This window comes from Hypomesus nipponensis, chromosome 26, assembly GCF_054491055.1.
Source record: "Hypomesus nipponensis isolate SF chromosome 26, ASM5449105v1, whole genome shotgun sequence".
In the NCBI taxonomy this organism is placed as follows: domain Eukaryota; kingdom Metazoa; phylum Chordata; class Actinopteri; order Osmeriformes; family Osmeridae; genus Hypomesus; species Hypomesus nipponensis.
The window spans coordinates 11052332-11080000 of NC_140386.1; the positions used below are offsets into that span (position 1 = coordinate 11052332).

General features: G+C 53.7%; 4 protein-coding genes across 5 annotated transcripts in view; 1 reads left to right on the plus strand and 3 right to left on the minus strand.

The window, feature by feature from the left end:
* Nucleotides 1-2: 2 nt before the first annotated feature.
* On the minus strand, nucleotides 3-3446 carry rex1bd (required for excision 1-B domain containing). The gene is made up of 5 exons (XM_084692452.1): nucleotides 2540-3446; nucleotides 2239-2321; nucleotides 1619-1823; nucleotides 650-738; nucleotides 3-570 (listed from the first exon to the last, which is right to left on the minus strand). Exons 1-5 carry the CDS (start codon nucleotides 2540-2542, stop codon nucleotides 498-500), a joined length of 453 nt encoding a protein of 150 aa, XP_084548578.1. The 5' UTR covers nucleotides 2543-3446; the 3' UTR covers nucleotides 3-497.
* Nucleotides 3430-6943, plus strand: fam78bb (family with sequence similarity 78 member Bb). Its single transcript, XM_084692451.1, has 3 exons — nucleotides 3430-4524; nucleotides 5164-5442; nucleotides 5681-6943. The coding sequence occupies exons 1-3, from the start codon at nucleotides 4262-4264 to the stop codon at nucleotides 5922-5924; spliced, it is 786 nt and encodes a 261-aa protein (XP_084548577.1). The 5' UTR covers nucleotides 3430-4261; the 3' UTR covers nucleotides 5925-6943.
* Nucleotides 6944-6999: 56 nt separating this feature from the next.
* On the minus strand, nucleotides 7000-11120 carry slc35a3a (solute carrier family 35 member A3a). Of its 2 annotated transcripts, none has more exons than XM_084692450.1 (8): nucleotides 10766-11120; nucleotides 10051-10254; nucleotides 9769-9923; nucleotides 9384-9506; nucleotides 9080-9251; nucleotides 8258-8376; nucleotides 7988-8121; nucleotides 7000-7829 (listed from the first exon to the last, which is right to left on the minus strand). In XM_084692450.1, exons 2-8 carry the CDS (start codon nucleotides 10238-10240, stop codon nucleotides 7739-7741), a joined length of 984 nt encoding a protein of 327 aa, XP_084548576.1. In that variant the 5' UTR covers nucleotides 10241-10254; nucleotides 10766-11120; the 3' UTR covers nucleotides 7000-7738. The 2 variants fall into 2 exon arrangements, with proteins under 2 accessions (XP_084548576.1, XP_084548575.1); XM_084692449.1 differs by having other exon boundaries at nucleotides 10051-10258.
* A 285-nt stretch (nucleotides 11121-11405) lies between these two features.
* notch2 (notch receptor 2) overlaps nucleotides 11406-27669 on the minus strand; it is a 37743-nt gene continuing 21479 nt past the window's right edge. Inside the window, 27 exon segments of the mRNA XM_084692448.1 lie at nucleotides 11406-13729; nucleotides 13732-14169; nucleotides 15516-15613; nucleotides 15785-15932; nucleotides 16017-16333; nucleotides 16442-16586; nucleotides 16842-16929; nucleotides 17247-17451; nucleotides 17529-17671; nucleotides 17790-17956; nucleotides 18216-18393; nucleotides 19417-19964; nucleotides 20232-20344; nucleotides 20446-20697; nucleotides 20997-21129; nucleotides 21796-21980; nucleotides 22519-22672; nucleotides 22841-23042; nucleotides 23388-23619; nucleotides 23851-24003; nucleotides 24695-24814; nucleotides 25030-25143; nucleotides 25593-25738; nucleotides 25856-26048; nucleotides 26304-26414; nucleotides 26808-27041; nucleotides 27418-27531. Of these exon segments, the coding sequence (XP_084548574.1) occupies nucleotides 12911-13729; nucleotides 13732-14169; nucleotides 15516-15613; nucleotides 15785-15932; nucleotides 16017-16333; nucleotides 16442-16586; nucleotides 16842-16929; nucleotides 17247-17451; nucleotides 17529-17671; nucleotides 17790-17956; nucleotides 18216-18393; nucleotides 19417-19964; nucleotides 20232-20344; nucleotides 20446-20697; nucleotides 20997-21129; nucleotides 21796-21980; nucleotides 22519-22672; nucleotides 22841-23042; nucleotides 23388-23619; nucleotides 23851-24003; nucleotides 24695-24814; nucleotides 25030-25143; nucleotides 25593-25738; nucleotides 25856-26048; nucleotides 26304-26414; nucleotides 26808-27041; nucleotides 27418-27531 (5750 nt within the window). The 3' untranslated portion in view covers nucleotides 11406-12910.

The window sequence follows — 27669 nt, forward strand, 5'->3', positions numbered from 1 at the left end:
ACTTATTTCAAATCTTGCGTTTATTTTCCATAGGTACAAATATTTACAGACTTCAACCCTTCACAAATAAGAAAAAGGCTATTTTGCTTAGAGTGCAGAAATAGGTTTACTCACACGTGTGCACACACTCGAACACACACACTCACACACACACTTGAACACACACACACACACTCGAACACACACACACACACTCACACACACACACACACTCACACTCGAACACACACACACACACTCACACTCGAACACACACACACTCACAGAGGAGGAGGCAGTAGGAAACTGCAGGTGAATAAAAAGATCAATAACTGAGAGGAGGAGAGGATCCATCCATCTGTGTCTGCAGGGGGAGGAGGAGAGAGAGTGGAGAAGGTTGCGGAGGGAGAGGGAGGTGGAGGAGAGGGAGGTGGAGGAGAGGGAGGTGGAGGAGAGGGAGGTGGAGGAGAGGGAGGTGGAGGAGAGGGAGGTGGAGGGGCGGAGTCCCAGAGCTTGTGTCACTCAGACTCCTCAGAGTCATATTTGAAGTCCTGCATGATGTCACTCAGAACCCCCCTGTTCCTGATGATGCTGGAGGGAGGGAGATCATCACAGTTAGACCACCTGCTCACATAACATATACCCCCCCCCACCCCAGGACTGTTCTTACTCCTGCCTGATGTGTTGGATCTGCTCCTCACAGCTCAGGTCCTCGGGGTGATCCTGTGCCCGCTGCCGGGCCAGCTGCAGCCTGGCCGTCTGGGGAGACACCGTGCACCAAATCAAACTCACCCTGCTACTGTATCAGTACTATGGTTCCAATCCCTCAAGGTGGGGATTCCAGAGATCATAATGAGTGTATTGCTTTGGAAAGACGACGACCAACCCCTCCCAGAGATCAACAGAACTTTCTGTGTTTGGTTTTTATTATTCGTGAATAGAAGCGAACACATGGGGAGGTTTCACAGTTATTTGGTCAAAATAACTCCTCCCCCCTCCCCCTCTTCTCCCTCCTCTCCCTAGACACATGTGAAAGTCATCCATCACCCAAAGCAATAACATTTTAGCACCAACCAGCCTGCCAACCAGCCAGCAAACCAGTCAGACAGCTAGCCAATCACCCACCCAGCCATTCAGTCAGACAGCTAGCCAATCACCCAGTTAGCCAGGCAGCCATTCAGTCAGACAGCTAGTGAATCAGCCTGTCTACCAGCCAGCCACCCAGTTAAGGTGATTTGAACCTGTTACCCTTTGATCTGCAGAAAAAAATGCTCTAACTACTAAGCTCCACCCACCCCCATCCCGTTGCCTAGTTCGTCTCCAGACAGTAGGTCAGGGAAGTCTAGCATATCATCTATCCTGCTGGGATTATCAGTTTTAGTCAGACAGCTGCTTGACAGAAGCCTTTTAAACCACGAGACAAGAAACACACAGATCTTGTTTTAAGACAAATACTGACACCTTGTGGCCGAGTGGGGTGACTACACCCTGAGTTTAAAGCCTCATTGTACAGCTGCAACACCAGACCGTTCCTTGATTCTGACCACCGAAATACTGTTAAAACGCACTCTGGAAAAGAAGCATCTGCTGAACAAATAATATCATGTAAAGGTAACTCAGACAGGAATCTCTCGCTCACCAGCTCCAGTTTCTGTTTCTCCTTCTCCTGTAGCTTGTCTACGTGTTCCGCGAGGTCGGGCCGGGCGTGCTCCCGCTGCAGTCGTTGCTTGATCTCTAGAACCTCGTTGGACATTCCGCAGAAAGCCAGCGTTATCTCGTGCACCAGCTGCCGGTAGTGATCGAAGTCATAGTCTGGCCCGGTCCTCAGATAGGCTTCGTGACCCCTGAGGATAAATACACCAACCTCATGTTTACCCTCCTTTAAATATGTGAGAAAAAGAAAATGTTGAAAAATTTGCTAAACATATTTGAACAAAGTTTCAAATAAGGATTCCTGGTGAATGCACTGCGTGTCTATAGTGTATTTTTAAATTAATGTATTAATATAATGTGAGGTCCAGTTACCTGTGTGACACTAACACAGGTGTAGTAATGGCTACTTTATACTTAGTATACATCAGAGCCCACAGTTTTTAACTTAAACTTGAGTGAAAAAGTGTAGTGAGTACATCAACTTCTACCAGAGTATTTTTAAACATGAGTATCGGTACTTCTACTTGAGAGAAGGATGTGTGCACGTTTGCCATCTCTGGTCGCGTTACATCTAGATACATAACTAGTAGAGCTCGTGATACTTACTCCTCAAACAGCCTGTAAGCTTCCACTCGTTCAGTCTGCAGGACATAAAAGCGCTGGACTAGCGCTTTGAAATCTGTAGGTACCTGGCAGGGAACAACAGATACATGGTAGACAGTTACAGTAGCTAGTTTAGATACATCTTGCGACGAAAGCTAGCTGGCTATGATTTGTTAACTATCCTGCTAGTAGGCTACTAGCCCACCAAGCAAAGGAGCTACGCTAGCTAACTAGCTTGTCAGGGGGTCAAAACTAAAACAATATAGCAACTGCGTCAAAGATATAGTTAACTAACTTAACATACCATGGTTACTTATCGTGAATCTATGCAATTCGGACAAGTAGTTCAGCTCCTCACAACCCTGTCATGCACCCAGGGTAAGCTTGTCTTCATCATAGTTCACCCGGAACCGGAGTCTACGTTAGGCGCTGCGTTTCAACACCAGCAAAACAGTCTACAAAATAAAAGTTTGTCTTCACGTTAAGAATGGCACTATCAACACAGTTAAACGCATAAGTATTAATTTTTTGTGTTGGTGTTTGTTAGTTTGTGAATTAAGTCCTGTCCTGTTGATATGTTGTTGTTTTTTCCAACTGGACCCCACCTCGGGAGAGCGTGTGATACGTCTGCACTTTTATTTTGAAAAACGTGATGACAGTGTCTGCCACCATCACTAAGGCTATGAGAACAACACAAGCCAATCCCTGATACTGTAACGTAGTACGCCGGTTTCATGAACCACCCATTTGACCCTATTTGCAGAAGGAGGCGTGCATTAGAGACTCATCTCACAAGCTCATTACTTTAATGTCTATAATTAAAGCTAGCTGTCTTCCGCGCTAATGAGGATGTAGCCACTTTATAAGGACACCGGCCACTGTCGAGGGATTCTTCGCTGTCCATCTGTCCAAGGTGCTGAATTGGTTTTGGCTACGCTTCCGTCGTAACTGTTTAGCTAATTAATATGATTCATCATAATGTGAAATTGGAGATATATCCCAATTTCCAATCATCTAAAGTCCCCTGGTGCAACTGTTACCAGGGAGACCCTCATTTGTTCTCGCTACAGTGTTCCGGTGTTTCTGCCATGTACACAAATGTCGTTCCAGACTCCGACAATTAATGAACCTCTGACACTCCCACGCGCTTAAGTCTCCCTCTGCCGCTGATTGGTTCATTCAGCAGCTCGAGCACCGGGGAAACGGAACAGCGGCAGCGGATGCCTGTCTGTCGGAGTCAAGGGAGAATAGCAACCGTTAATTGGCACCTGCGGTGCACTGGCCGTTAGATTTTATAGACGAGCAATGATGATTTTTGTAAACGAATTTGGAGACAAACGGTTATTTCCCCGGCTGTAAACTCGTCTGAATTCTCTCACTCTTTTCCTGTTGATCGATCAGCCTGTTCGGATATCAGGGGTCCGCCTCTCTGGAAAAAAAACCAAGATGACAAACCAAACGCCTAAACCTCGTTGTAATCAAGTGTTTGTCTCGTCGTGAAGAATGACCGGTAGTGGACTGGGGTCTCGTGGTTCCGTCCGAGCGCACCGTAGTTTTGTGCCGCATTGACGACCATCACGAGCACCACCCGGCGCGGCCGGGGCAGCGGCACGGCGCCTGTGACTCCGACACTCTCCCCCGGCTGGTGACATGACAGCACGGGCCAGAAAGAAGAGGATCAAAAGGCCCAGACCAGCAACCGGACACGTGGATTCAAACAGCAGCGCGGGCAGCGGTGGGCATTCGGTTAGACTTGAGCTACCAGAGCAGCGGGTTCGAGAGGGCAGTGGCGCGCGGGCACGGAGAGGCAACCCGTCATTGGAGCGGTTAAACGGTTCCAGTGTCATCAGTTCCTGATATATTTAGAACTTGCTGACCAGGTTACATGTATTTCTGGAGCTGCACCCTCGTGCATCAACAGGGTTGCCAGTGACAACAGCTGCTCTGAATTCCATCATAACTATCCGGAGAGGCGCTGCCATGTGAATAACGTCCTCGCCGTTGAGTCTCGCGCTAAACCCCCACCATGGGTTGTCTGCAGAGCATCACCTGTAAGTCGCGCATTAAACGTGAGAACATCGTAGTTTATGACATGTCCGCCTCCATTGACAATTTCCCGACCATCATCGAAGAAAACTCCCCCATAGTTCTGCGCTACAAGACGCCCTACTTCAAAGCATCCGCGCGGGTAGTGATGCCGCCCATCCCCCGGCACGAGACATGGGTGGTAGGCTGGATCCAGGCGTGCACGCAGATGGAGTTTTACAACACCTACGGCGATATTGGAATGTGAGTTTGAATCAATCAGAGGGCGGCAGCTCCGCGTCAGTCACCCTGTTAGGCCTCTGTCCTGTCACATGACTCAGAGCTCAGGAGTTATAAGTGTTGAGTCGAAACAGCAGGCAGTGGTGTGTGCGTGTGGTGTGTGCGCATGTGTGAAAAAAAGAAGTGACACTGTCTTGGTTTCCTGTGAAAGAAAACCTCAATCGCGATGCAACAGTTGACTTGAGGCATGTATGTAGGCTTGTCTGGTGCGTGTATGTGTGATATGAATGGGTGTGTGTGTCTGGTATGAGTGTGTGTGTGAAAGTGTGTGTCCCAGAAGGTTGGCCTCAGTTAGACGCCCACCTCTCCAGCCTGTTCTCTGGCCTCACTGATAAACAGACCGGCCTCACTGCTGAATTAGAGACCGGCCTCACTGCTGAATTAGAGACCGGCCTCACTGCTGAATTAGAGACTGGCCTCGAGGCTGCTGAATTAGAGGCTGCTCAATGAGCACTAGAAGTGAGGTTGTGCAGTCAGATGTGTGGGCAAGGTGACTGACAGGAAGGCTGAGGATCAGTTCAGGAAGTCTTCTGCATGTTTAATGACAGCAGAGATGCACAAATGAGTGTGTATGTGTGTGAGACTCTCTACTGCCCCCTGCAGGTCGAGCTGGGAGCTGCCAGAGCTAAGGGGAGGTCTGGTGCAGGCCATCAGCGACTCAGATGGAGTGAGCTACCCCTGGTATGGCAACACCACAGAGACGGTCACCCTGGCCGGGCCCACCACCAAGCCCTCACACCTGACCGTCAGCATGAATGACAACTTCTACCCCAGCGTCACCTGGGCAGTGCCGGTCAGCGACAGCAACCTGCCCATGCTCACCTCCATCAGTCGAGACCAGAGCTTCAGCACCTGGCTGGTCGCTCTCAACACCTCCTCCAGGTGACGTGCTCTGGGACACTGCTGTGATAAGGGCTTGCGCAACACACAGATGGCTAAGGGGGGGGGGGGGGGGGGGTATAGTTCAGTGAAGAGCATTTCAGTGCAGGGTCAGATCACTGTTTGTCACGTTGAATAGAACCATCTGAACAAACAACACGCTACATTTATGATTGCGCTTGTGTTACCTGCTTGTAATGCCAGCCCCCCAGGCGGCTCTGACTGTGTCGTGTGTCCGCAGGGAGAAGATCCTGCTGCAGACAGTGCGATGGAGGATGAGGGTGGACATCCAGGTGGACCCCGCCCGGCCCCTGGGCTCACGGGCGCGGCTGGCAGGGCGCTCGCTGCAGGAGCAGCCTCTGGTGCTGACCCGCATGGAACACATCCCTCCCAATGCCCTGGGGAGACCCAACGCCAACGATGCCCAGGTGCTCATGTGGAGGCCCCGCAGGGGCCAGCCCCTGGTGGTGATACCCCCCAAGTAGGGGGGGGTTGAGGAGGTGGGGCCTGGGGGGAAGGTGAAGGGGGGTAGGAGGAGACTACTACTCCATTCCCACAGAACCATATTCTAACAGGCCACACCCCCAGGACCAACAGGCCACACCCCCAGGACCAACAGGCCACACCCAAACCCCTGGACTTGTACAGCCCACGCCCACTGAAACCTGGACGACAGTGTACCATACCCTCGGAAGACAGGTGTTTCACTCTAGTCCAATCACAGACTCAGGACCACGGCATGTGACTGAGCGCGTAACTCTCTGCTCAGAGAAGAGGCTCGTGGGTACACTTGTTCTTCATCAGACTGGATGTTTCAACACAAACAGCCTTCGTGTTCACAATGTGCTACGTTCAGGATGTATATTAAAGTCATTGTGTGACTTTGCTGCCATCAGATCATCAAATTCAGCCATAGAGAGGATCTGACAGGGAGGGCCAATGACAGGACTGGGATCTGGTAAAAAAAAATCAAAAGCTGATTGGTGGAGGCGGGACTGTGAATGTAACCATGGTAACTCACACTGCTCATTAGTGAGGTGCACACCGTACCGGCCTTTTACGCGATCACACAGACAGACAGACAGACAGACAGACATGTATATACAGCATATACATATAGAAGTGCAAGGCTCACACATGAGGAGGAAGGGGGGGCAGACAGACCACTGACCTACAGGCTGGACGACACCCAGACAGGCTAGACGACACCCAGACAGGCTAGACGACACCCAGACAGGCTAGACGACACCCAGACAGGGTAGATGACACGCAGACAGGCTAGACGACACCCAGACAGGGTAGATGACGCCCAGACAGGCTAGATGACGCCCAGACAGGCTAGACGACACCCAGACAGGCTAGACGACACCCAGACAGGCTAGACGACACCCAGACAGGCTAGACGACGCCCAGACAGGCTAGATGACACCCAGACAGGCTAGATGACGCCCAGACAGGCTGCATGCACATCCTGATTTAACTCAATAAAACCATAAAGAGGAAACCCTTGGTGTCTGGACGTGTATCATTTACCTCACAAGGACAAACACACACAGCAGCTGAAAACAATCATATCCTTTATGGAGCTGACCTGCTCATCTGAGCATCTCAGTAACAACTTCTTCATGTTGCTGCGCCCCCTGGTGGCCAGGTGTGCTGCTTGAGCAGACACCTGGGAGGCACCACTGGTGGACAGTGTTTGAGTGTCTGAGTGTGTGTGTGTGTTCTTGTCCAGCCATCAGTGAATGTTTTAATAATGATAAGCAGGACAGTGCGCTAATTTGGCTAGCAGGTAATCTCTCCTGAAGCCTTCTCCTTCCATCACTCCCTCCCTCCTCTCCTGCAGGAACATCCAACCACTGCACATGCTCAGTGAGGCCCACAGCGCCGCATAGTCAGTTGCCGTGGAGACCGCCGTCTCGATAGTCGCTTCATGGTTACAGTCTCCAGCACAGGCGCTCAGCTGTGTCAGAGGACCATTGCCACGGTGACAGGGTCCTTCATTGGTACTAGTCCCTCCTTCTCTCCTCTGTGTTGATCTCCTCCTCCTCTCCTCCTTCTCTCCTCTGTGTTGATCTCCTCCTCCTCTGTGTTGATCTCCTCCTCCTCTCCTCTGTGTTGATCTCCTCTCCTTCTCTCCTCTGTGTTGATCTCCTCCTCCTCTCCTCCTTCTCTCCTCTGTGTTGATCTCCTCCTCCTCCTTCTCTCCTCTGTGTTGATCTCCTCCTCCTCTCCTCCTCCTCTCCTCCTTCTCTCCTCCTTCTCTCCTCTGTGTTGATCTCCTCTCCTCCTCGTGGGTCTAGGCCCTGCTGGGGTTTGCAGCTGGCTTGCCCTCATACCCATACAGGAAGGTGGCCACTATGACCAGCAGGGCTCCTAGGAAGAACACACTGGACAACAAAACACAGGGTTAACATAGCAACACGTGTGTGTGTGTGTGTGTCCTACCTGCTGTGTGTGTGTGTGTCCTACCTGGTGTGTGTGTGTCCTACCTGCTGTGTGTGTGTGTCCTACCTGCTGTGTGTGTGTGTGTGTTCATGTGTCCTACCTGGTCGGGTCAAAGTCCTGGAGCCAGAAGTAGGATATGAGCGTGGACAGGATGATTGACAGGGACGTGGCAAATCCCTTCAGGATATTGTCTGCATATTTGATGACAGCAGCGATGACCAACCCGCCCAGCGCCTGCAGGAGCCAATCACAGACCGGAAGGGGCGGGATTTGACTGAGCTCAGATATTGTGACTGTACTTCAACTTGTTGCGCGAGAGTTTGAGTGTGTGGTGTGTGTGTGTTTAGTGGTTCCAGGAGGAGGGGTCTACCTGCAAAGCTACCACCACCCAGGTGATTGAGCTGTAGCCCTGGAACATTCCAGACTCCATCACACGCTCTCCATCATATCCCAGCATGCCCACCAGCCCAAATACCAGGCCGAATAACCCTGCGCATGCACACACACACACACATCAATAACACACACACATCTCCAGGTTCCAGATGAGGTTCTGCTGTGTGCTGTAAGGAAGCAGCAGGTGGAAGCCACACAGGAAGTTATCCCACTGGCAACAGGAAGTGACTCATAAGAGTGAACACGAGCTTCACGCTTTCTGCAGTAAAAATAAACGTGAGAGGAAGGTTTATTTATATATCTAATATTCATCCCTTCAGAGGCTGAACTCAGACAAGCACACATGACTGAGGACCGGGTGCCATGGCAACATCACATCTAACGGTGATGTGGGTCTCAACGTTAATCATGTGACAATAATAATAATGTGTTAATTTAGCAGACACTTTTATCCAAAGCAACGCACAGTTTAGAGGGGTTTTGAACCTGCAACTTCTGCAGTTACATGCTCTAACCACTGAGCTACTAGGGGTTGGAATCTTTTGGTACCTCACGATTTAAATAGATTCTTGGGGTCAGAAAAAAACAATATATATGTATATATAAATTAGAACATTAGAAATAAACAATTCTAAAAAATGGTTTTTTTACATTTGTGAATCGTGATTCAAATGTGAGTCAATTTCCCCCACATCACGAGCACACCATGAGCTCCACATCACCACTGCTCTACACAGCTGTACGGTATATAGATACAGATAATATAGATCTATATATATATATATATATTAGATACCCAGCTGTATGTTGCGGACCCAGACGCTCTGCTTGCTCTCCTTCAGGATCTTCTCAAAGTAAACACCAGCGAAGCCACTAGAACAGCAGGCTACCAGCACCGCCGCCACGCCAACCAGGGGAGACCCTGACAACGGGGCGTCCTCTGCTGCCCCCGGAGTCTCGGAGGGCCACTGCACACACACACACACACACACACAGAGAGAGGGGCGTTATCTGACTGAACAGGCTCACTGAAGGTCAGAGGGTTATGATGGCACGGAGAGACCCAGGAGCACAGAGGAGCACCTGAAGAGGGTCCTTACCTGTACGAGTGCCACCCCAGCCATGAGGACGAGCAGGGAAAGCCACTGGTACACGCCCAGCCTGCGTCCCAGCATCGACACGGAGAACAGGGCCGTGGTCAAGATCTTCAGCTGGTACGTCACCTGGGGGGTTGGGGTTAAAAATGAACTCAAACATGTAGACTCCCTCCTCTCTCCCAGCCTCCCTCCCTCCCTCCTTCCTCTCTTCCAGCCTCCCTCCTCTCTCCCAGCCTTCCTCCCTGCCTCCTCTCTCCCTGCCTCCTCTCTCCCTGCCTCCTCTCCCAGCCTCCCTCCTCTCTCCCTGCCTCCTCTCTCCTAGCCTCCTCTCTCCTAGCCTCCCTCCCTCCTAGCCTCCCTCCCTCCTCTCTCCCTCCCTCCTCCCTACCTGGTATGTGGCTGCGTCCAGGTTGGACAGTGCTATGTACAGCAGGTTGTTCTGCAGCGTGTAAATCCCAGAGGGGATAGCCAGTTTAAGGGTCTCCATGGGCTTGTGCACAATCTCCTGGCGCAGCAAGCTGTTAAGAGACCTCAGGCTGTAGCCTGGATGACCACACACAGGGTACCATTAGTGATGTTAATAATCACATTGTGCAAACTCTTACACATACTTCACTACAGCACACAGAGGAGACAGCTTGTGTGACAGGTGTCTCTGGGCAACACTCACTGTGCTCCTTGAAGACGATAAGCAGACACGCGACGATCTTCATGACTTCAGCCGCCACCACGGCGGAGGAGGCGAGGTAGCGGGGACCGTCTCCCAGCTGCGTCCGTGAGAAGCGCATGGTAAGGACTAGCGACGTAGTCTGGAACACCAACACGCCCAGAGAGAGATACTTCAACCTGGACGAAGCCATGACGGCGCTGGGGTCTGACTGGGGAGGTGGAGGGAAGTTAGTCCGCGTGATAAAGTAAGGTTACACAGAGTCAACATGCATCTGGTGGGATAGAGTAGCCGATGATATATGTGACAGACTAACGGGAATGAAGCATGCGGAATAAGGAAACGAATGTATTGTGTCATTCGAAATGCAAACATTCACATTTGGCTTCAGAACCAGCCGCAGCTATGCTGGAGCTAATCCCATCGACTGTGCCTCTACTACAGGGTCAGATGGCTGCCCTCCCCCCCCCCCCTCCCCGTCGACGCGACAAAGTGTCCTCTTTTTCACCAAATCAATTCTGGTCAGCCCAGATGACGTGTCCTTGGGAAAGGCACTTCACCCTACTTGCTTCGGGGAATGTCCCTGAATAAGAGCGTCTGCTAAATCATGAAAATGTACACAAACCCTATATTCCGCGCTAGCACAAGTTAGCAAAGAAAAGATAAGTGCAATGGTTACTGAGCGAAAAAGTTTGGCAAACACAGAATACATTCTTACCTTTATCTGGTGGTTTCTTGAATGCCAGCAACGCAGGATATTACAAATGTTTCTAAGAGTGCTTGACAAGTAAAACCTGTTTGCCAGCATATTAATACGAAACTGTAACGAGTTTTGGTCGCTAGCGTCGCGAGCTAGCAGGCTGGGAGGCTACACGGCTCACGTTCTTGCGTCCATTGACCTTTGCTATGGACGTACCATTGTGTTTCTCACTCAAACGTTAGTCTATCATGTCTCGCATAATGACACAACTGTTAACCGACTTGTTGTTTGGAGTACAAAAAAGTTTAAATCCATAGTTCCATAACCACTTACATGCCAAAGAACTTCCGTGTATTGGAACTCTTTTCCTTTGGTGGGTGGATGAATAAACTCACCTCAAAACAGTCCTTTACCACCACCTGGTGGACTGGCGAGGATGCACAGCACTCCCTTGGTTCAGACGTGGTTGTGTGTGGTGGCATGTTTAATTTAGAAGAGGACTCACGCAATACTTAACTCATCAATCTTGGCTGGATTAAAATCTTTGCAAGTGTTATAAATCCCCTCAATACCGCTATCTGGGGGTTTATTTTGAGAACTGCTGAGGTGCGATATGTGTGTGTGAGTGTGTGTGAGGCCAGGAGAGAGAGAGGCCAGGTTAATATGAAGCTCTGACTTTATTTCAGTAAAACACTTGATCATTTGGTTTATTTCAATCAGAAAAGTTGTTCATTACAAACATCATCTACACGGCATAAACCGGATGCAAGACTAATCCATGTAACATGTCAATATAATATATGGTTAACGATGTAGGAAAATAAACTAAACTTACAAAAATGGGGGTTATTTACAAGCACAGTGCCAGCCTTGTGTCTCAGCAAGCAAAAGGCTGGCACTGTGTAATCTCTGACAACCATCACTGGGGGGGTTGAAGATCAGTTTATTGGGCTGTGGGGGAGGGGGATGGGGGGGAGGAGGTTTTAAGTGCCCAGGTTAAAGTAACAGGACAGGAAGTCTGGTTTGGTCAATCAGGCACTTAGTATCGGTAAACAATTAATATGGCCTTAGTGATTATAACTTCACAGGCCTTTGCAGTAACCATCACTGAAACCTTTCCAACATCAGTGTTTCGTGCTGAGAAACACTCTGCAGTTCAGTTCAACAGAAGTGACTCCACCATGATTGTCTGGAGTTACAGAACACACACAAGGATGCAACAAAGCTCTGATTATAACAATAAAGCCATAAGATCTCTACACTTGGTTTGTGATGATCAGTCAAGGTGCACAGATCTACATGCTGATTGTAATAAAGCAAAAAGTGATTATAGGATTCATTGGCACAAGAACATATAAAATAAACAGCCATTTAGAAAAACAAAAAAAACAATCGTACAATTTCAGAACCTTTTCCAACTGTTAGAGAAATCATATTACAAAACACTTATATGAATGTAAAATGGAACAGCATTAAGAGTTGAGAATAAATGCTGTCTGGATCAGTACCACAGTCACACTGTCAGTACCAGTCAGACAGGACGCTGTCACCAACACAAGCCTGGAACAGCCCTGTTCCACCACAGATCAGAAACTCAAAACAAACTTTTAAATTAAACTTGACTGTGTAACATAGTAGAAATGTGTCTAGTTAAAGCTTCTCCTCGGCACCAAACAAACACAGAGACAGGATGTACACTCTGGATCAGATGAGAGAACCAGGATGTAAACAGGAAGTGTTAGTACCCCACAATAGGAGATCTACCTGAGGGGCTGTGGTGTGTGTGTGTGTGTGTGTCAGACGTACCCTAACTCACAAAAAAACGATTGACCTCCTGGTGCTTGAACACAGAATTATTAGGCTAGTTTTAAGGAATCAAAAGCAGAGTTAATGATTGAAGCGGTAGTGGGTCTGTGGTCGTCCATGTCGAGGCTGGGAGATGTAGGGGGACTGGGGGGGAAGTGATTATCATACAAAGGAGGCAAGGAGAAAACAAAAAAAGGCAAGTTTTAGTTTAAACAAGACAGATACGAGTTTAAGAGTTTATGTAGATGAACTACAAACATGGTGGCCATGTAGTCCCTCTCCTACGCCAACACAGGCACATTCCCACGCCAGGGCTTCTGGGAAGTGTAGGCGACAGGTGGCGGGCCGGGTCACCCGCTAGGGAATGTGTGTGTGCCGTGATGCCTGGAGCGCATGGGGGGGGTTGCCCAGAGGGGTGGGGCTGGTGGTGACATCAGACCAGTCCGAGTTGGAGTGGGGGGAGGAGGAGGACCAGGGGTCAGGCGACTCGGGGGAGGGGGTGAGGTAGGGGTGCTCGCTTGGGGGCTGGCCAGGGTGTCCGGGGGGGGTGCCCTCGGAGCCAGCAGGGGCGTAGCTGTGCTGGGACGGGGGGGTGGGGTACTTATCCACGGGGCTCTGCATGGCCTGGTAGGGGTGGGGGTGGCCGTGCCCCCTCAGGGGGCGGGCATGCTGGGGCAGGCGAGACATGCCAGGCTGCGGACGCCCCACCTCAGACATCTGGTACATCAGCCCCTGGCTGCAGTGGATCTGGGAGAGCCCCCCCTGGGGCGCCGGGCCCCCCTGGCTCTGCTTCAGCATGGCGGGGCCCCCGCTCTGGGGCCCCGGGGCCATCATCTGGAAGGTGACGATGGGGGGCAGCTGCTCCCGGCTCATGGTGACGTTCATGGGGGTGAGCATGCTCTGGGGGGCGGGCTGGGAGGCCAGGTGGCTGTGCCCCCCGCCCATCCCCAGCTGCTGGGGCAGGAGGCTGAACATGTGGCCCCCGTAGCCATGCTTCATGCCAGCCCAGGCCTGCTGCTGCCCCAGCATGTGGCTGACGGGGGGCAGCAGGGGGCGGGGGGAGGGGGAGGTGGGCGTGTTGGAGTGAGGAGACTCCAGGGAGTCCACAGGAGACATGGTGACTGAGCTCTCAGTCAGCCCCCCTCCTCCTGCTCCTCCTCCTGCTCCTCCTCCTGCTCCTCCCCCCCTCCTCCTCCTCCTGCCTTTGTGGCTCCTCCCCCCAAGCCAGGCCCCTCCCCTCCTGCAGGCTTCTTCCTCCTCTTGGCCTTCAAGTCCTTCAGATCCTTGGCCGTGCCGGCTCCGCCCCCGCCCACCTTGGCCCCCGCCCCCCTCCGGCTCTTCTTGCCCTGGGGCCCAGGCCTCATGCCCAGGTAGGCCCCCCCGCAGACCAGCGAGGGCCCCCCGATGCCCCCCGGATGTGTGCCGCTGTGGGGGCTGTGCACCAGGTTGTACTGGTCCAGCAGCCGGACGATGTCGTGGTGCATGCGCTCCTGCGCCGTGTCGCGGGGGAGTCGGTCCAGGTGGTCGGTGATGTCACGGTTGGAGTAGTGATCCAGCAGAACTTGTGCCGCCTCAAAGCTGCCCTCACGTGCCGCCAGGAATAGGGGGGTCTCCTCCTGAGGGGAGGGGGACAGATGGGGGTCAGGGAGGGGGTCCCCTGGTCTACATGGTCGTGATCAGGGCTATCACCCACCCGCACATTAGCTCCTTTCACTTCCACTGACACACACACACACACACACTTTAAGACACACTGCATATCAATCTCTCTCACACACACTGTAACACACACACACACACACTGTAACACACACTAACACACACACACTATAACACACACTGTAACACACACTAACACACACACACACTGTAACACAAACTAACACACGCTAAAACACACACTAACACACACACACACACTAACACACACGAACACACACACACACACACACTGTAACACACACACACACTATAACACACACTGTAACACACACTAACACACACTAACACACACACTAACACACACACACACACTAACACACACACACACACTAACACACACACACACTGTAACAGACACACACACACACTGTAACACACACTAACACACACTAACACACACACTAACACACACACACTGTAACAGACACACACACACACTGTAACACACACTAACACACACTAACACACACACTAACACACACACACTGTAACACACACTAACAAACACACACTGTAACACACACTAACACACACTAACACACACACTAACACACACACACTGTAACACACACTAACACCCACACACACTAACACACACACACACACACACACTAACACACACACACACTGTAACACACACTAACACACACACACTGTAACACACACTAACACCCACACACACTAACACACACACACTAACACACACTAACACACACTAACACACTAACACACACACACTAACACACACACACACTAACACACACTAACACACACACACACTAACACACACTAACACACACACACTGTAACACACACTAACACCCACACACACTAACACACTAACACACACACACTAACACCCACACACACTAACACACTAACACACACACACACACACTAACACACACTAACACACACACACTAACACACACACACACTAACACCCACACACACTAACATACTAACACACACACACTAACACGCACACACTAACACACACTAACACACACACTAACACACACACACTAACACACACACACTAACACACACTAACACACACACACACTAACACACACTAACACACACACACACTAACACACACTAACACACACTAACACACACTGTAACACACACACACACTAACACACACACACTAACACACACACACTAACACACACACACTGTAACACACACACACACACACTCTCTCTCTCTCTCTAGCAGACTCTCTCCAGGGCACCTTGTTGTCCTGCATGTCTCTGTTGGCACCGTTCTTCAGCAGCACCAGCGTGGCCTCCACGTTGTTGACCGCTGCGGCCCAGTGGAGCGCTGACTTCCCTGGGAGACGAGGAGCAAGACAGGTCAGACCAGCACACACACACAACCACACACACAACCACACACACAACCACACACACACACAGACATACAGAGAGACACACAGAGAAAGACATACAAAGAGAGACATACAGAGAGACAGAGAGAGACAGACCAGAGCAGCAGTCTCACCGTGGTCATCCACAGCGTTGATGTCTGCGTGGCAGTGCACCAGCTCCTCCACCATGCCCTCCACTGCCAGCCTGGAGGCCAGGATCAGGGGCGTGGTGCCATCACCCATCCTACTGTCCAGCTCTGTCGCCCGGTTACGGATCAAGATCTGGGGGGGAGGTAGGGGCAGGGTTAGACCAGCTAGTCTCACCTGTGCAGGTATCTCTAACCTCACCTGAGCAGCTAGTTTCACCTGGAAGACCCCTTGAGCGTCGGCGGCCACTGCGGCGTGCAGCGGCGTGCGGCCCATGTTGTCGTGGGCGTTGGCGTCGGCTCCGGCGTCCAGCAGGCGCTTGGCAGCGTCGGCGCGGGCGTAGCGAGCGGCCAGGTGCAGCGCCGTCTCACCGGTGCGGTCCGTCTGGGCCATGAGGGCGGCGCCCTGCGTGATGAGGTCAGAGATGGCGCTGGGGGGCGGCTCATCACCCCCGCTCTCCTCCTCCTCCTCATGCAGCCCGCAGTCAGAGGCCCCTCCCGAACGCAGGGACGCCAACATGAGGGGGGTGAAGCCGTCTGGGGGGGAGGGGGAAAGGTAAGGTTCATATTATCAACACCTCACACACACATACTGGTACTCAAACGTCTCCAGTCCCCAGAGGGGGCAGGTCCCCTCAGACCCACCTGGGCCCTTGACGTTGACGTCCAGGCAGTCGGGGTGGTCCTGGGGCGGAGTCAGGCTGATGTCAGCAGCCTTGTGGTGTTGCAGGGTCCACTCTCTGCGGTCCACGCCAGCCTCCACCAGGGGCAGAAGAGGCTTGTCCTCCAGCTGGGGCAGGGCAGAAGAAGAGCGTTTACACAGCTGGTCTCAGCCTGCACCTCTCATGCTGACAAACGTCTGGTTTCGGCACGTGCTGTCTGGTTTACTCCCCCTCCCTCCCTCCCTCTCTCCTCCCTCCCCCCTCCCCCCTCTCTCCTCCCTCCCTCCTCCCCCTCCTCCCCTCCTCTCTCCCCCTCCTCTCCCCCCTCCACTCCCCTCCTCCCCTCCTCTCCCCTCCTCTCCCCCCTCCTCCCCCCTCCTCACCCGTGGTCTCTTGGGGGCTGCCTCCTCCTCCAGCCAGCTGTGTCCTTGTCCCGCATCCAGCATGGCCGACTCCTGGGGCTTGAAGTTCCTGTAGGGGGCAGGGTCAAAGTTCAGGGCCAAAGACATGAAAGAGGATCTGGACATAAACAACCACCCCCACAGCCCCCCCCCACAAAGCCCTCCTCCCCACAGCCCCCCCCCCCCATCCCCACACAGCCCTCCTCCCCACAGCCCCCCCCCCCCCACAAAGCCCTCCTCCCCACAGCCCCCCCCCCCCCCCACAAAGCCCTCCTCCCCACAGCCCCCCCCCCACAAAGCCCTCCTCCCCACAGCCCCCCCCCCCCCCCCCACAAAGCCCTCCTCCCCCCCCCCGCCCCCCCCTCCACAGCCCCCCCTCCTCCATACTTCATCCCGAAGTCGTCCTGGCCTACAGGCTCCCTCCTCTTGTCGTCCTTGCGGGGCAGGAAGCCGTCGGGCAGCCACAGCACCCCGTGCTTCCTGCGTCTCTTGGCGGCCAGCATGCCCAGCAGCACCAGCAGCAGCACCAGCACCGACGCCACGCCCACCAGGTACAGCAGATAGACCGCCCCCCGGGGGTCTGGGGGTGTGCCTGGGACACACACACACTGTGAGAACTATGGATACCATCATGGGACTAAAAGTCACAGTGGTGTGTGTGTGTCTTACTGCCAACAGAGATGACGGGGTAAGGCAGGGCCGAGGTGATGTACTCTGCAGCTATGAAGGAGGCAGCCTGCTCTGTACTGCTGAAACACTCCACAGAGCTCTGAGAACACTCCCTGTTATCCAACTCCAGATGCACCTTAGACCTGGCATACACACACACACACACACACACACTGTCAGGACTACGAGAGACCAGAGAGAGACCAGAGATATAGAGAGAGAGACCAGAGAGAGAGAGAGAGAGAGCAGGAGGGTGTGTACCCTATGACCTCCTGGTCCAGCTCCCTGGGTGAGCGGTGTCGTGAGGAGGGCAGGTTGCTGGGCTCCTGCTCCAGCCCATAGTAGGGGTACACCATCAGCTGCTGCTGAGAGTCCCTCCTCACACGCAGGTTAGTGTGGAGCAGAGTGCCCAGGGAGCGCAGGAAGCCCTGGAGGGCCAGGGAGGAGGGGGGAGGGAGGGGGAGGGAGGGGGGAGGAGGGAAGGGAGGGAGGGAGGGAGGGAGGGAGGGAGGGAGGGAGGGAGGGAGGGAGGGAGGGAGGGAGGGAGGGGGGAGGGGGGAGGAAGAGATAAACGATGGTTAGACACTGTGCGTATCTGTGTGTGTCTGTGTGTGTGTCTATGTGTATCTGTGTGTGTCTGTGTATCTGTGTGTGTGTGTGTATCTGTGTGTGTGTGTGTAGCAGTACCTTGATGTCGCTGATGAGCTCAGGGGGCTGCAGCAGCACCACTATGACCAGGGTCCCATCCACCACCTGGGGGGGGCGGTCCCCAGAGCAGTCCAGCCCATCCCAGCCACACCCCTCCGTGTAGCAGCTCCGGTCACACACCCCGTTACCATAGTGATCCGCACAGTACTTATCATACCTGAGGGGGAGGGGGGAGGAGGGGGGAGGAGGGGGGAGGAGGAGGGCGGAAGGGGGAGGAGGGGGGAGGAGGGGGGAGGAGGAGGGAGGAGGGGGGAGGGGGAGGGGGGAGGAGGAGGGCGGAGGGGGGAGGAGGAGGGAGGAGGGGGGAGGAGGAGGGAGGAGGGGGGAGGAGGGGGAGGAGGAGGGAGGAGGGGGGAGGGGGGAGGAGGAGGGAGGAGGAGGGCGGAGGAGAGTGGGATGCAGCAATAGTGAGACTAATGGAAACTGATTCATTAGTTCTTAGGTACTGTATGTGTGTGTGAGTGTATATTTTTGTGTATGTATAGATGTGTATAGATGAGTGATTAGATGCATGTATAGTTGAGGGTATAGATGAGGGTATAGTTGAGGGTATAGTTGAGGGCATAGTTGAGGGTATAGATGAGGGTATAGTTGAGGGTATAGATGAGGGTATAGTTGAGGGTATAGATGAGGGTATAGTTGAGGGTATAGATGAGGGTATAGTTGAGGGTATAGATGAGGGTATAGTTGAGGGTATAGATGAGGGTATAGATGAGGGTATAGATGAGGGTATAGATGAGGGCATAGTTGAGGGTATAGATGAGGGTATAGTTGAGGGTATAGATGAGGGTATAGTTGAGGGTATAGATGAGGGCATAGTTGAGGGTATAGATGAGGGTATAGATGAGGGCATAGTTGAGGGTATAGATGAGGGCATAGTTGAGGGTATAGATGAGGGTATAGTTGAGGGTATAGATGAGGGTATAGTTGAGGGTATAGATGAGGGTATAGTTGAGGGTATAGATGAGGGTATAGTTGAGGGTATAGATGAGGGTATAGTTGAGGGTATAGATGAGGGTATAGTTGAGGGTATAGATGAGGGTATAGTTGAGGGTATAGATGAGGGCATAGTTGAGGGTATAGATGAGGGTATAGATGAGGGTATAGATGAGGGTATAGATGAGGGTATAGATGAGGGTATAGATGAGGGTATAGATGAGGGTATAGATGAGAGTCGTACTTGCAGAACTCCTGGGGCTCGTCCTGACACTCGAAGCTGTCGTAGAGGCAGCCTGGGTTGTCACACTGCTGGTCGCAGCGTCCGTTCCTGAACAGCTCCCAGCAGAGCAGCGAGGAGGAGCAGTTGGCCCAGGGCTGGGCCCAGTGCAGGGAGCAGTCCCCCCCGTCCCACTGGCAGTCATGGTTACTGCACTGGGGGTCGCACACCTTGTCCCCCGCTCGCTGCTCACATTCTGTGTAGGGGCAGGCGCGGGGGCCCGGGGGGGCCGGGGGCCCGGCCAGAGGGGTCAGGAGCTCACACTGGTGCCCGCTGAGGTGGGGGGGGCAGCGGCAGGTGTAGAGTAGGGGGGAGTGTGGGTCCGGATGGCAGGTGCCTCCGTTCAAGCAGTGGCAGGCCTGGGGGGTCTGGCAGTGCAGGCCAGTGAAGCCGGGGGGACAGTGGCACTGGAGGACCCCCTCCCGGGACTCCTGGCACCAGCCCCCGTTCTGGCAGTGCAGACGAGCGCAGTTGTAGTCCTCCAGGTCTCCACAGTTTAAACCAGTGTAGCCCTGGGGGGGAGGAGGGGGGAGGAATGGTTGCTGACATTGATCATGTATGTTAAAATGTTTATGGAATGTAATAAAAATGCTGAATAAACACACACTACTCTCACACTCTCTCTGTTACTGTTTGTTATGTGGCACCACACCACAACCAATCAGCTGAGAGGCAGGATGGCATCATCAGAGCCCAGACAGGAAGTGAGTGCTCCAGACAGGAAGTGAGTGCTCCAGACAGGAAGTGAGAGCTCCAGACAGGAAGTGAGTGTGACTTACAGGAAGGCAGGAGCAGGTGTATCCGTGTGGGGAGCTCATGTCCATGGAACATGAGGCGCTGTTGTGACAGGGCTTGGACTCACACAGATCCACCATGGACTCACAGAGGCGCCCTAGGAGAGGAGAGGGGTTATGTGGCACCTCATGTAAACACTCAAACATGTTCTCTCCTCCTCGCCCCGCCGGGCCTCCGTGTCCCGCGGCGACGGCCTACCTGTGTAACCTAGGCGACAGCGGCAGTGGAAGTCGTTGACCAGCTGGACGCAGTCGAGGCTGCCGGAGGCGTGGCAGGGGTGGGGCTTGCACTCGTTGATGTCGCCCTCACAGAAGCGCCCGGTGAAGCCCGGGGGACAGGAACAGGAGAAGCCCCCCACCTCGTCTGTACAGCGGCCCCCGTTCAGGCAGCGGGGGGCCCAGGACCCCGACGAGGGGGCGCAGTCGTCCTCATTCACCTCACACCGGGGTCCTGGAGTGGAAGGTGTCACGGGAAGAGAGACAGAGAGTGTTACAGAGAGACACAGAGAGAGAGAGAGAGAGAGAGAGGTAGAGAGGTAGAGACAGAGAGAGCGAGGTAGAGAGAGAGAGGGAGAGGTAGAGAAACACAGAGAGAGAGATACAGGTAGAGGTAGAGAGACAGAGAGAGAGAGAGACAGGTACAGAGACAGAGAGACAGGTAGAGGTAGAGAGACAGAGAGAGAGAGCCAGGTAGAGGTAGAGAGACAGAGAGAGAGAGAGAGAGAGAGAGAGAGAGAGAGAGACAGGTACCTCGTGTTCCTCTGGGACAGGAGCAGGTGAAGTGATTAAGCAGGTTGATACAGGTGCCTCCATGCAGACAGGGGCTGGAGAAACACTCGTCCACATCGTACTCACAGTTCACCCCCTGGTAACCTGGCTGGCACTGGACACACACACACACACACACACATGAGATTAGATATGCACAGATATGCTGCTCCACGACAGGTGTACAGGAGGTAGAGGGGTATAGAGGTACAAGAGGTAGAGGGGTATAGAAGTAGAGGGGTATAGAGGTACAGGTGTACAGGTGTATAGAGGTAGAGGAGGTAGAGGGATATAGAGGTAGAGGGGTTAGAGGGGTATAGAGGTAGAGGAGGTAGAGGGATATAGAGGTAGAGGGGTATAGAGGTAGAAGGGTATAGAGGTAGAGGGGTTAGAGGGGCATAGAGGTAGAGGGGTATAGAGGTAGAGGAGGTAGAGGTATATAGAGGTAGAGGGGTTAGAGGGGTATAGAGGTAGAGGGGTTAGGGGGGTATAGAGGTAGAGGAGGTAGGGGGGTATAGAGGTAGAGGAGGTAGGGGGGTATAGAGGTAGAGGAGGTAGGGGGGTATAGAGGTAGAGGAGGTAGGGGGGTATAGAGGTAGAGGGGTTAGGGGGGTATAGAGGTAGAGGAGGTAGGGAGGTATAGAGGTAGAGGAGGTAGGGGGGTATAGAGGTAGAGGGGTTAGGGGGGTATAGAGGTAGAGGAGGTAGGGGGGTATAGAGGTAGAGGAGGTAGGGGGGTATAGAGGTAGAGGGGTATAGAGGTAGAGAGTTTAAGGGGTACCTGGCAGTCGTAGGAGCCCTGGTAGTCGGTGCAGGTGGCTCCGTTGCGGCAGGGCTGGGACCTGCACTCGTCCTCCTCCTCCTCACAGTAGCTGCCGCTGTACCCTCTCTGGCACCGGCACCGGTGGCTGCTGCCCACGTTCTCACACTGCCCTGCATGCTGACACACTGCCTCCACAGCCAGCCCTGCACACACACACACACACATCAAGTGTACACATGTGTACATGTGTGTACCGGTCTGGGCAGCCTGGTCCTGGTGTATATGTGTGTGTATAAGTGTAGTGTGTGTGTATAAGTGTGTGTGTGTGTGTATAGGTGTAGTGTGTGTGTGTGTGTGTATAAGTGTAGTGTGTGTGTGTATAGGTGTAGTGTGTGTGTGTATAAGTGTAGTGTGTGTGTGTGTGTATAGGTGTAGTGTGTGTGTGTGTGTATAGGTGTAGTGTGTGTGTGTGTGTATAGGTGTAGTGTGTGTGTGTATAGGTGTAGTGTGTGTGTGTATAGGTGTAGTGTGTGTGTGTATAGGTGTAGTGTGTGTGTGTGTGTACAGGTGTAGTGTGTGTGTGTGTATAGGTGTAGTGTGTGTGTGTGTATAAGTGTAGTGTGTGTGTGTATAGGTGTAGTGTGTGTGTGTATAGGTGTAGTGTGTGTGTGTATAGGTGTAGTGTGTGTGTGTGTGTGTATAGGTGTAGTGTGTGTGTGTATAGGTGTAGTGTGTGTGTACCGCTCTGGGCAGCTTGGTCCTGGCAGCTCCTGTTGGGCACGTCGCAGTAGCGTCCAGTCCAGCCCTGCGGGCAGCGACACGTCCACCTGGTCTTGGTCTGGGAGCAGGAGCCGCCATTCAGACAGCGCACCTGGCTGCAGTGGTCCACATACAGCTGGGGGAGGAGGGGAGGAGGGGAGGAGGGGAGGGGGGGAGGGAAAGGGGGGGAGATCATTGACAACCTTATACGCACACAAATATCCTCAAACACCTACGCTGAGAAAGGTGCTTCCACACACACACACACACACACACACACACACACACAGGCTCCTCGTTGTACCTGGCAGTTGTCCCCTGCGTACCCTGGGGGGCAGGAGCAGAGGTAGGAGGACAGGCCGTCCCAGCAGGTGCCCCCGTTCTGACACGGACCTGAATCACACTCGTTCTCCTCAAACTCACAGAAGCGGCCGTGGAACCCTGAGCGGCAGTGACAGGAGAAGGAGCTGATGTCGTCAATACACGTCCCGTTATTCAGACAGGAGCTGAGGAGGAGAGGGAGAGGGGGAGGAGGAGGAGAGGGGGAGGAGAGGGGGAGGAGAGGGGGAGGAGGAGAGGGGGAGGAGAGGGGGAGGAGAGAAGGAGGAGAAGGGGAGGAGGAGGAAAGGGAGAGGAGAGGGGGAGGAGAGAAGGAGGAGAGGGGGAGGAGGAGAGTGGGAGAAGAGAAGGAGGAGAAGGGGAGGAGGAGGAGAGGGGGAGGAGGAGAGGGGGAGGAGGAGGAGGAGGAGGGTAGAAAGAGAGGACACAAAAATACCCAAATCATTAAATCATCACAACAACCCCAACGTTAGAACTAACTCCCTATTATTAACTCCATCAACCAACCATACCTCGCAGTGCATTCTGGGATCTTGTGTTCGCAGAGCTTGCCTCCGTAACCTTGGCGACACTCGCAGACGTAGCTGTTGACGAAGTCCCGGCAGGCCAGCGCTCCCTGACCACACGCGCCCCGCACACACTCATCCACCTCCACAGAGCAGCGCTCACCCTGGAAGCCCGGCTTGCACTCACAGGAGAACCTCCCCACTCCATCCACGCAGTCACCCCCATTCAGACAGGGGTCTGGGGGAGGAGGAGAGGAGGAGAGGGGGAGAGGAGGAGGAGAGGAGAGGAGGAGAGGAGGAGAGGAGGAGGAGAGGAGGAGAGGAGGAGGAGAGGAGGAGAGGAGGAGGAGAGGAGGAGGAGAGGAGGAGAGGAGGAGGAGAGGAGGAGAGGAGGCCAGATCAATGTGTGTGGTGTGAGTGATGTGAGGGAGTGTGGATGTGTGTTAGTTAAGGTGTGTGAGTGTCTTACTGGGGGAGCAGTCGTCGATGTTGTTCTGGCAGTTGTGTCCGCTGTATCCTGGCAGACACCTGCAGCTGTAGCTGCCCTGTGTGTTCACACACTCTGCCTGGTTCACACATGGAGCCCTGAGACACTCATCCACATCCTCCGAACAGCGCGGCCCTGCCACACACACACACACGCACCAATGTTCTTACTAGTTGCTTGATCAACGGTTTCCATGATGTGAGGGATCTGACGTTAATCACTGTCAAATATAACCCTCAGGTCGACAGGCAGGCACACAGACCCTCAGGTCGACAGGCAGGCACACAGACCCTCAGGTCGACAGGCAGGCACACAGACCCTCAGGTCGACAGGCAGGCACACAGACCCTCAGGTCGACAGGCAGGCACACAGACCCTCAGGTCGACAGGCAGGCACACAGACCCTCAGGTCGACAGGCAGGCACACAGACCCTCAGGTCGACAGGCAGGCACACAGACCCTCAGGTCGACAGGCAGGCACACAGACCCTCAGGTCGACAGGCAGGCACACAGACCCTCAGGTCGACAGGCAGGCACACAGACCCTCAGGTCGACAGGCAGGCACACAGACCCTCAGGTCGACAGGCAGGCACACAGACCCTCAGGTCGACAGGCAGGCACACAGACCCTCAGGTCGACAGGCAGGCACACAGACCCTCAGGTCGACAGGCAGGCACACAGACCCTCAGGTCGACAGGCAGGCACACAGACCCTCAGGTCGACAGGCAGGCACACAGACCCTCAGGTCGACAGGCAGGCACACAGACCCTCAGGTCGACAGGCAGGCACACAGACCCTCAGGTCGACAGGCAGGCACACAGACACACCTTGCCACCCGCTGGGGCATCTGCAGGTGTAGGAGGTGTAGTCAGGTGAGGGGTGGCACACGCCCCCCCTCTCACACGGGCGAGACGCGCAGGGGACCAGCTCCTCCTCACACTGCTGACCTGCTCACACACACACACACACACACACACACACCATTATACAATCTGTATGAGTGTGGCTGTGTACACAGTTTAGGTGAGGTGTGTGTGTGTACCTGTGTAGGGGGGCCTACAGAGGCAGGTGTGTGTGTGTACCTGTGTAGGGGGGCCTACAGAGGCAGGTGTGTGTGTGTACCTGTGTAGGGGGGGCTACAGAGGCAGGTGTGTGTGTGTACCTGTGTAGGGGGGGCTACAGAGGCAGGTGAAGCTGTTGACTCCGTCCACACAGGTCCCCATGTTCTGACAGGGATCTGAGGCACACTCATCCACCCCCCTCTCACAGTTCACACCTTAAGGAAGGGCGGGGGAGGGGGGGGTTAGATCACTGAGGTGAGCTGTCCCAGGTGAGAGCAGGTGAGAGCAGGAGAGAGCAGGAGAGAGCAGGAGAGAGCAGGTGAGAGCAGGAGAGAGCAGGAGAGAGCAGGAGAGCGCAGGAGAGAGCAGGTGAGAGCAGGAGAGAGCAGGAGAGAGCAGGAGAGAGCAGGAGAGCGAGAGCAGGTGAGAGCAGAAGAGAGCAGGTGAGAGCAGGTGAGAGCAGAAGAGAGCAGGTGAGAGCAGGAGAGAGCAGGAGAGAGCAGGAGAGAGCAGGTGAGAGCAGGAGAGAGCAGGAGAGAGCAGGAGAGAGCAGGAGAGCGAGAGCAGGTGAGAGCAGAAGAGAGCAGGAGAGAACAGGTGAGAGCAGGAGAGAGCAGGAGAGAGCAGGAGAGAGCAGGAGAGAGCAGGAGAGAGCAGGTGGTACCTGTGAATCCAGGCTGGCATTGGCAGGTGTAGCTGTTGTGTCTGTCCAGGCAGGTGGCCTGGTGCTGGCAGGGGTTGGACAGGCACTCATCCAGCTCCTGGTCACAGTGCTGCCCTGTCCAGCCAGGCTCACAATCACACCTGTACCTGCAGGGAGAACAAGGCTCACAATCACACCTGTACCTGCAGGGAGAACAGACACACACACACACAGACAGACAGAGAAAGGCCAATGACAGGCCGACAGACAGAGCAGGTTCCTACCCAGCATGCTGTTCGACACAGTCTCCATGGAGACAGGGCTGGGGGGCGCAGAGGTTGGAGCCTGAGTGGCAGAGGGGGCCGTGGGTGCCCGGGGGGCATTGGCACAGGAATCTGTCGAGCTGGTCCACACAGGTGCCCCCCCCCAGGCAGGGGCTGGAGCTGCACTCATCCACCTCCACCTCACACTGCTCACCTGGGGGGGAGGGGGGTAACAGGGGGTCAGGTGGCTGAGCGCTTAGGGAAGCGGGCTATTAATCAGAAGGTTGTTGGTTCGATTCCCGGCTGTGCCAAATGACGTTGTGTCCTTGGGCAAGGCACTTCACCCTACTTGCCTCGGGAGAATGTCGCTGTACTTACTGTAAGTCGCTCTGGATAAGAGCGTCTGCTAAATGACTAAATGTAAATGTACTACTGACATCACACGGTGTGTGTGTGTGTGTGTGTGTACCTGTGTATCCCGGAGCACAGACGCAGGTGTACTCGTTGATCCCGTCCACACAGTCTCCGTACTCACAGGGGTTACCTGCACAGTCGTCCTCGTTCACCTCACAGTTCACCCCTGCACACACACAGCACAGTAGTAGCTACCATCTTGTGTCTGTTGATAATGACTACACGTATATTGTTGGTACATGTGTACCCAGTGGTGTAACACCCAGGGTCTCCACCAGGGGGTAGCAGAGCCAGACAGCAGCGAGGGAAGGACACAGTTTGAACAGAGAGAGAGAGAGAGAGAGAGAGAGAGAGAGAGAGAGAGAGAGATAGAGATAGAGATAGAGAGAGAGAGAGAGAGAGAGAGGAGGGTGAGAGAGAGAGAGAGAGAGAGAGAGAGAGAGAGAGAGGAGGGTGAGAGAGAGAGGGACTCTTGGATTGATGCAGAGAGTTCAGAGACCGCTACAAGACAGAGGGAGAGATATCACCCTCCTCCCTCCTCCCCCTCCCCTCCCCTCACCTGTGGTTCCAGGTTGACAGTTGCACTGGTATTTGTTGACCAGGTCTATACAGCGTCCGTGGTTTTGGCAGGGGTTGCTATGGCACTCCTGCACCTGGGTGTTGCAGATGTTCCCTACATAACCAGGTTTACAGTCGCAGCTGTAGGACGCTATACCGTCGTGGCAGGTGCCATGGTGACACGGCTCAGGATCACAGTCGTCGATGTTCTCCTCGCACAGAGTACCTTTGTAGCCTGCAGGAAGTGATGTCAAGGAGGTCGGAGGTCACAGTGTGTTTGAGGTGTGTTTGAGGTGTGTTTGAGGTGTGTTTGAGGTGTGTTTGAGGTGTGTTTGAGGTGTGTTAGAGGTGTGTTTGAGGTGTGTTAGAGGTGTGTTTGAGGTGTGTTAGAGGTGTGTTAGAGGTGTGTTAGAGGTGTGTTAGAGGTGTGTTAGAGGTGTGTTTGAGGTGTGTTAGAGGTGTGTTAGAGGTGTGTTTGAGGTGTGTTAGAGGTGTGTTTGAGGTGTGTTTGAGGTGTGTTAGAGGTGTGTTTGAGGTGTGTTTGAGGTGTGTTTGAGGTGTGTTAGAGGTGTGTTAGAGGTGTGTTAGAGGTGTGTGTAAGGACAGCCTACCTTCAGCACAGTCACACTCATACCCATTGGGCCGATCGACACACTTGGCTCCATTCAGACATGGAGTACTGGAACACTCATCTATATCTATCTGACACATCTCCCCACTGAAGCCTGCACACACACACACACACATCAAGTTGACAATGACTGTAATATGTCAGAGAAAAACTAATGGAGATCTATATTAACAAGATAAAGAAACAAGTAAGCAGACAGACAGACAGACAGACAGACAGACAGACAGGTAGA

Bases quoted from the DNA above. Each gene is read 5' to 3' on its own strand.
- fam78bb (XM_084692451.1), top strand. From the start codon at position 4,262: ATGGGTTGTCTGCAGAGCATCACCTGTAAGTCGCGCATTAAACGTGAG. The intron at 4,525-5,163 runs GTGAGTTTGAAT...TGCCCCCTGCAG, and splicing joins ACCTACGGCGATATTGGAAT to GTCGAGCTGGGAGCTGCCAG. The intron at 5,443-5,680 runs GTGACGTGCTCT...GTGTGTCCGCAG, and splicing joins GCTCTCAACACCTCCTCCAG to GGAGAAGATCCTGCTGCAGA.
- slc35a3a (XM_084692449.1), bottom strand. From the start codon at position 10,855: ATGCTGGCAAACAGGTTTTACTTGTCAAGCACTCTTAGAAACATTTGT. The intron at 10,259-10,765 runs GTAAGAATGTAT...CCACCTCCCCAG, and splicing joins CAAGAAACCACCAGATAAAG to TCAGACCCCAGCGCCGTCAT. The intron at 9,507-9,768 runs GTAGGGAGGAGG...CCAACCCCCCAG, and splicing joins TGGACGCAGCCACATACCAG to GTGACGTACCAGCTGAAGAT.
- rex1bd (XM_084692452.1), bottom strand. The intron at 1,824-2,238 runs GTAAGTATCACG...ATTTATCCTCAG, and splicing joins GCTTACAGGCTGTTTGAGGA to GGGTCACGAAGCCTATCTGA. The intron at 571-649 runs GTAAGAACAGTC...CCCTCCCTCCAG, and splicing joins ATCCAACACATCAGGCAGGA to CATCATCAGGAACAGGGGGG.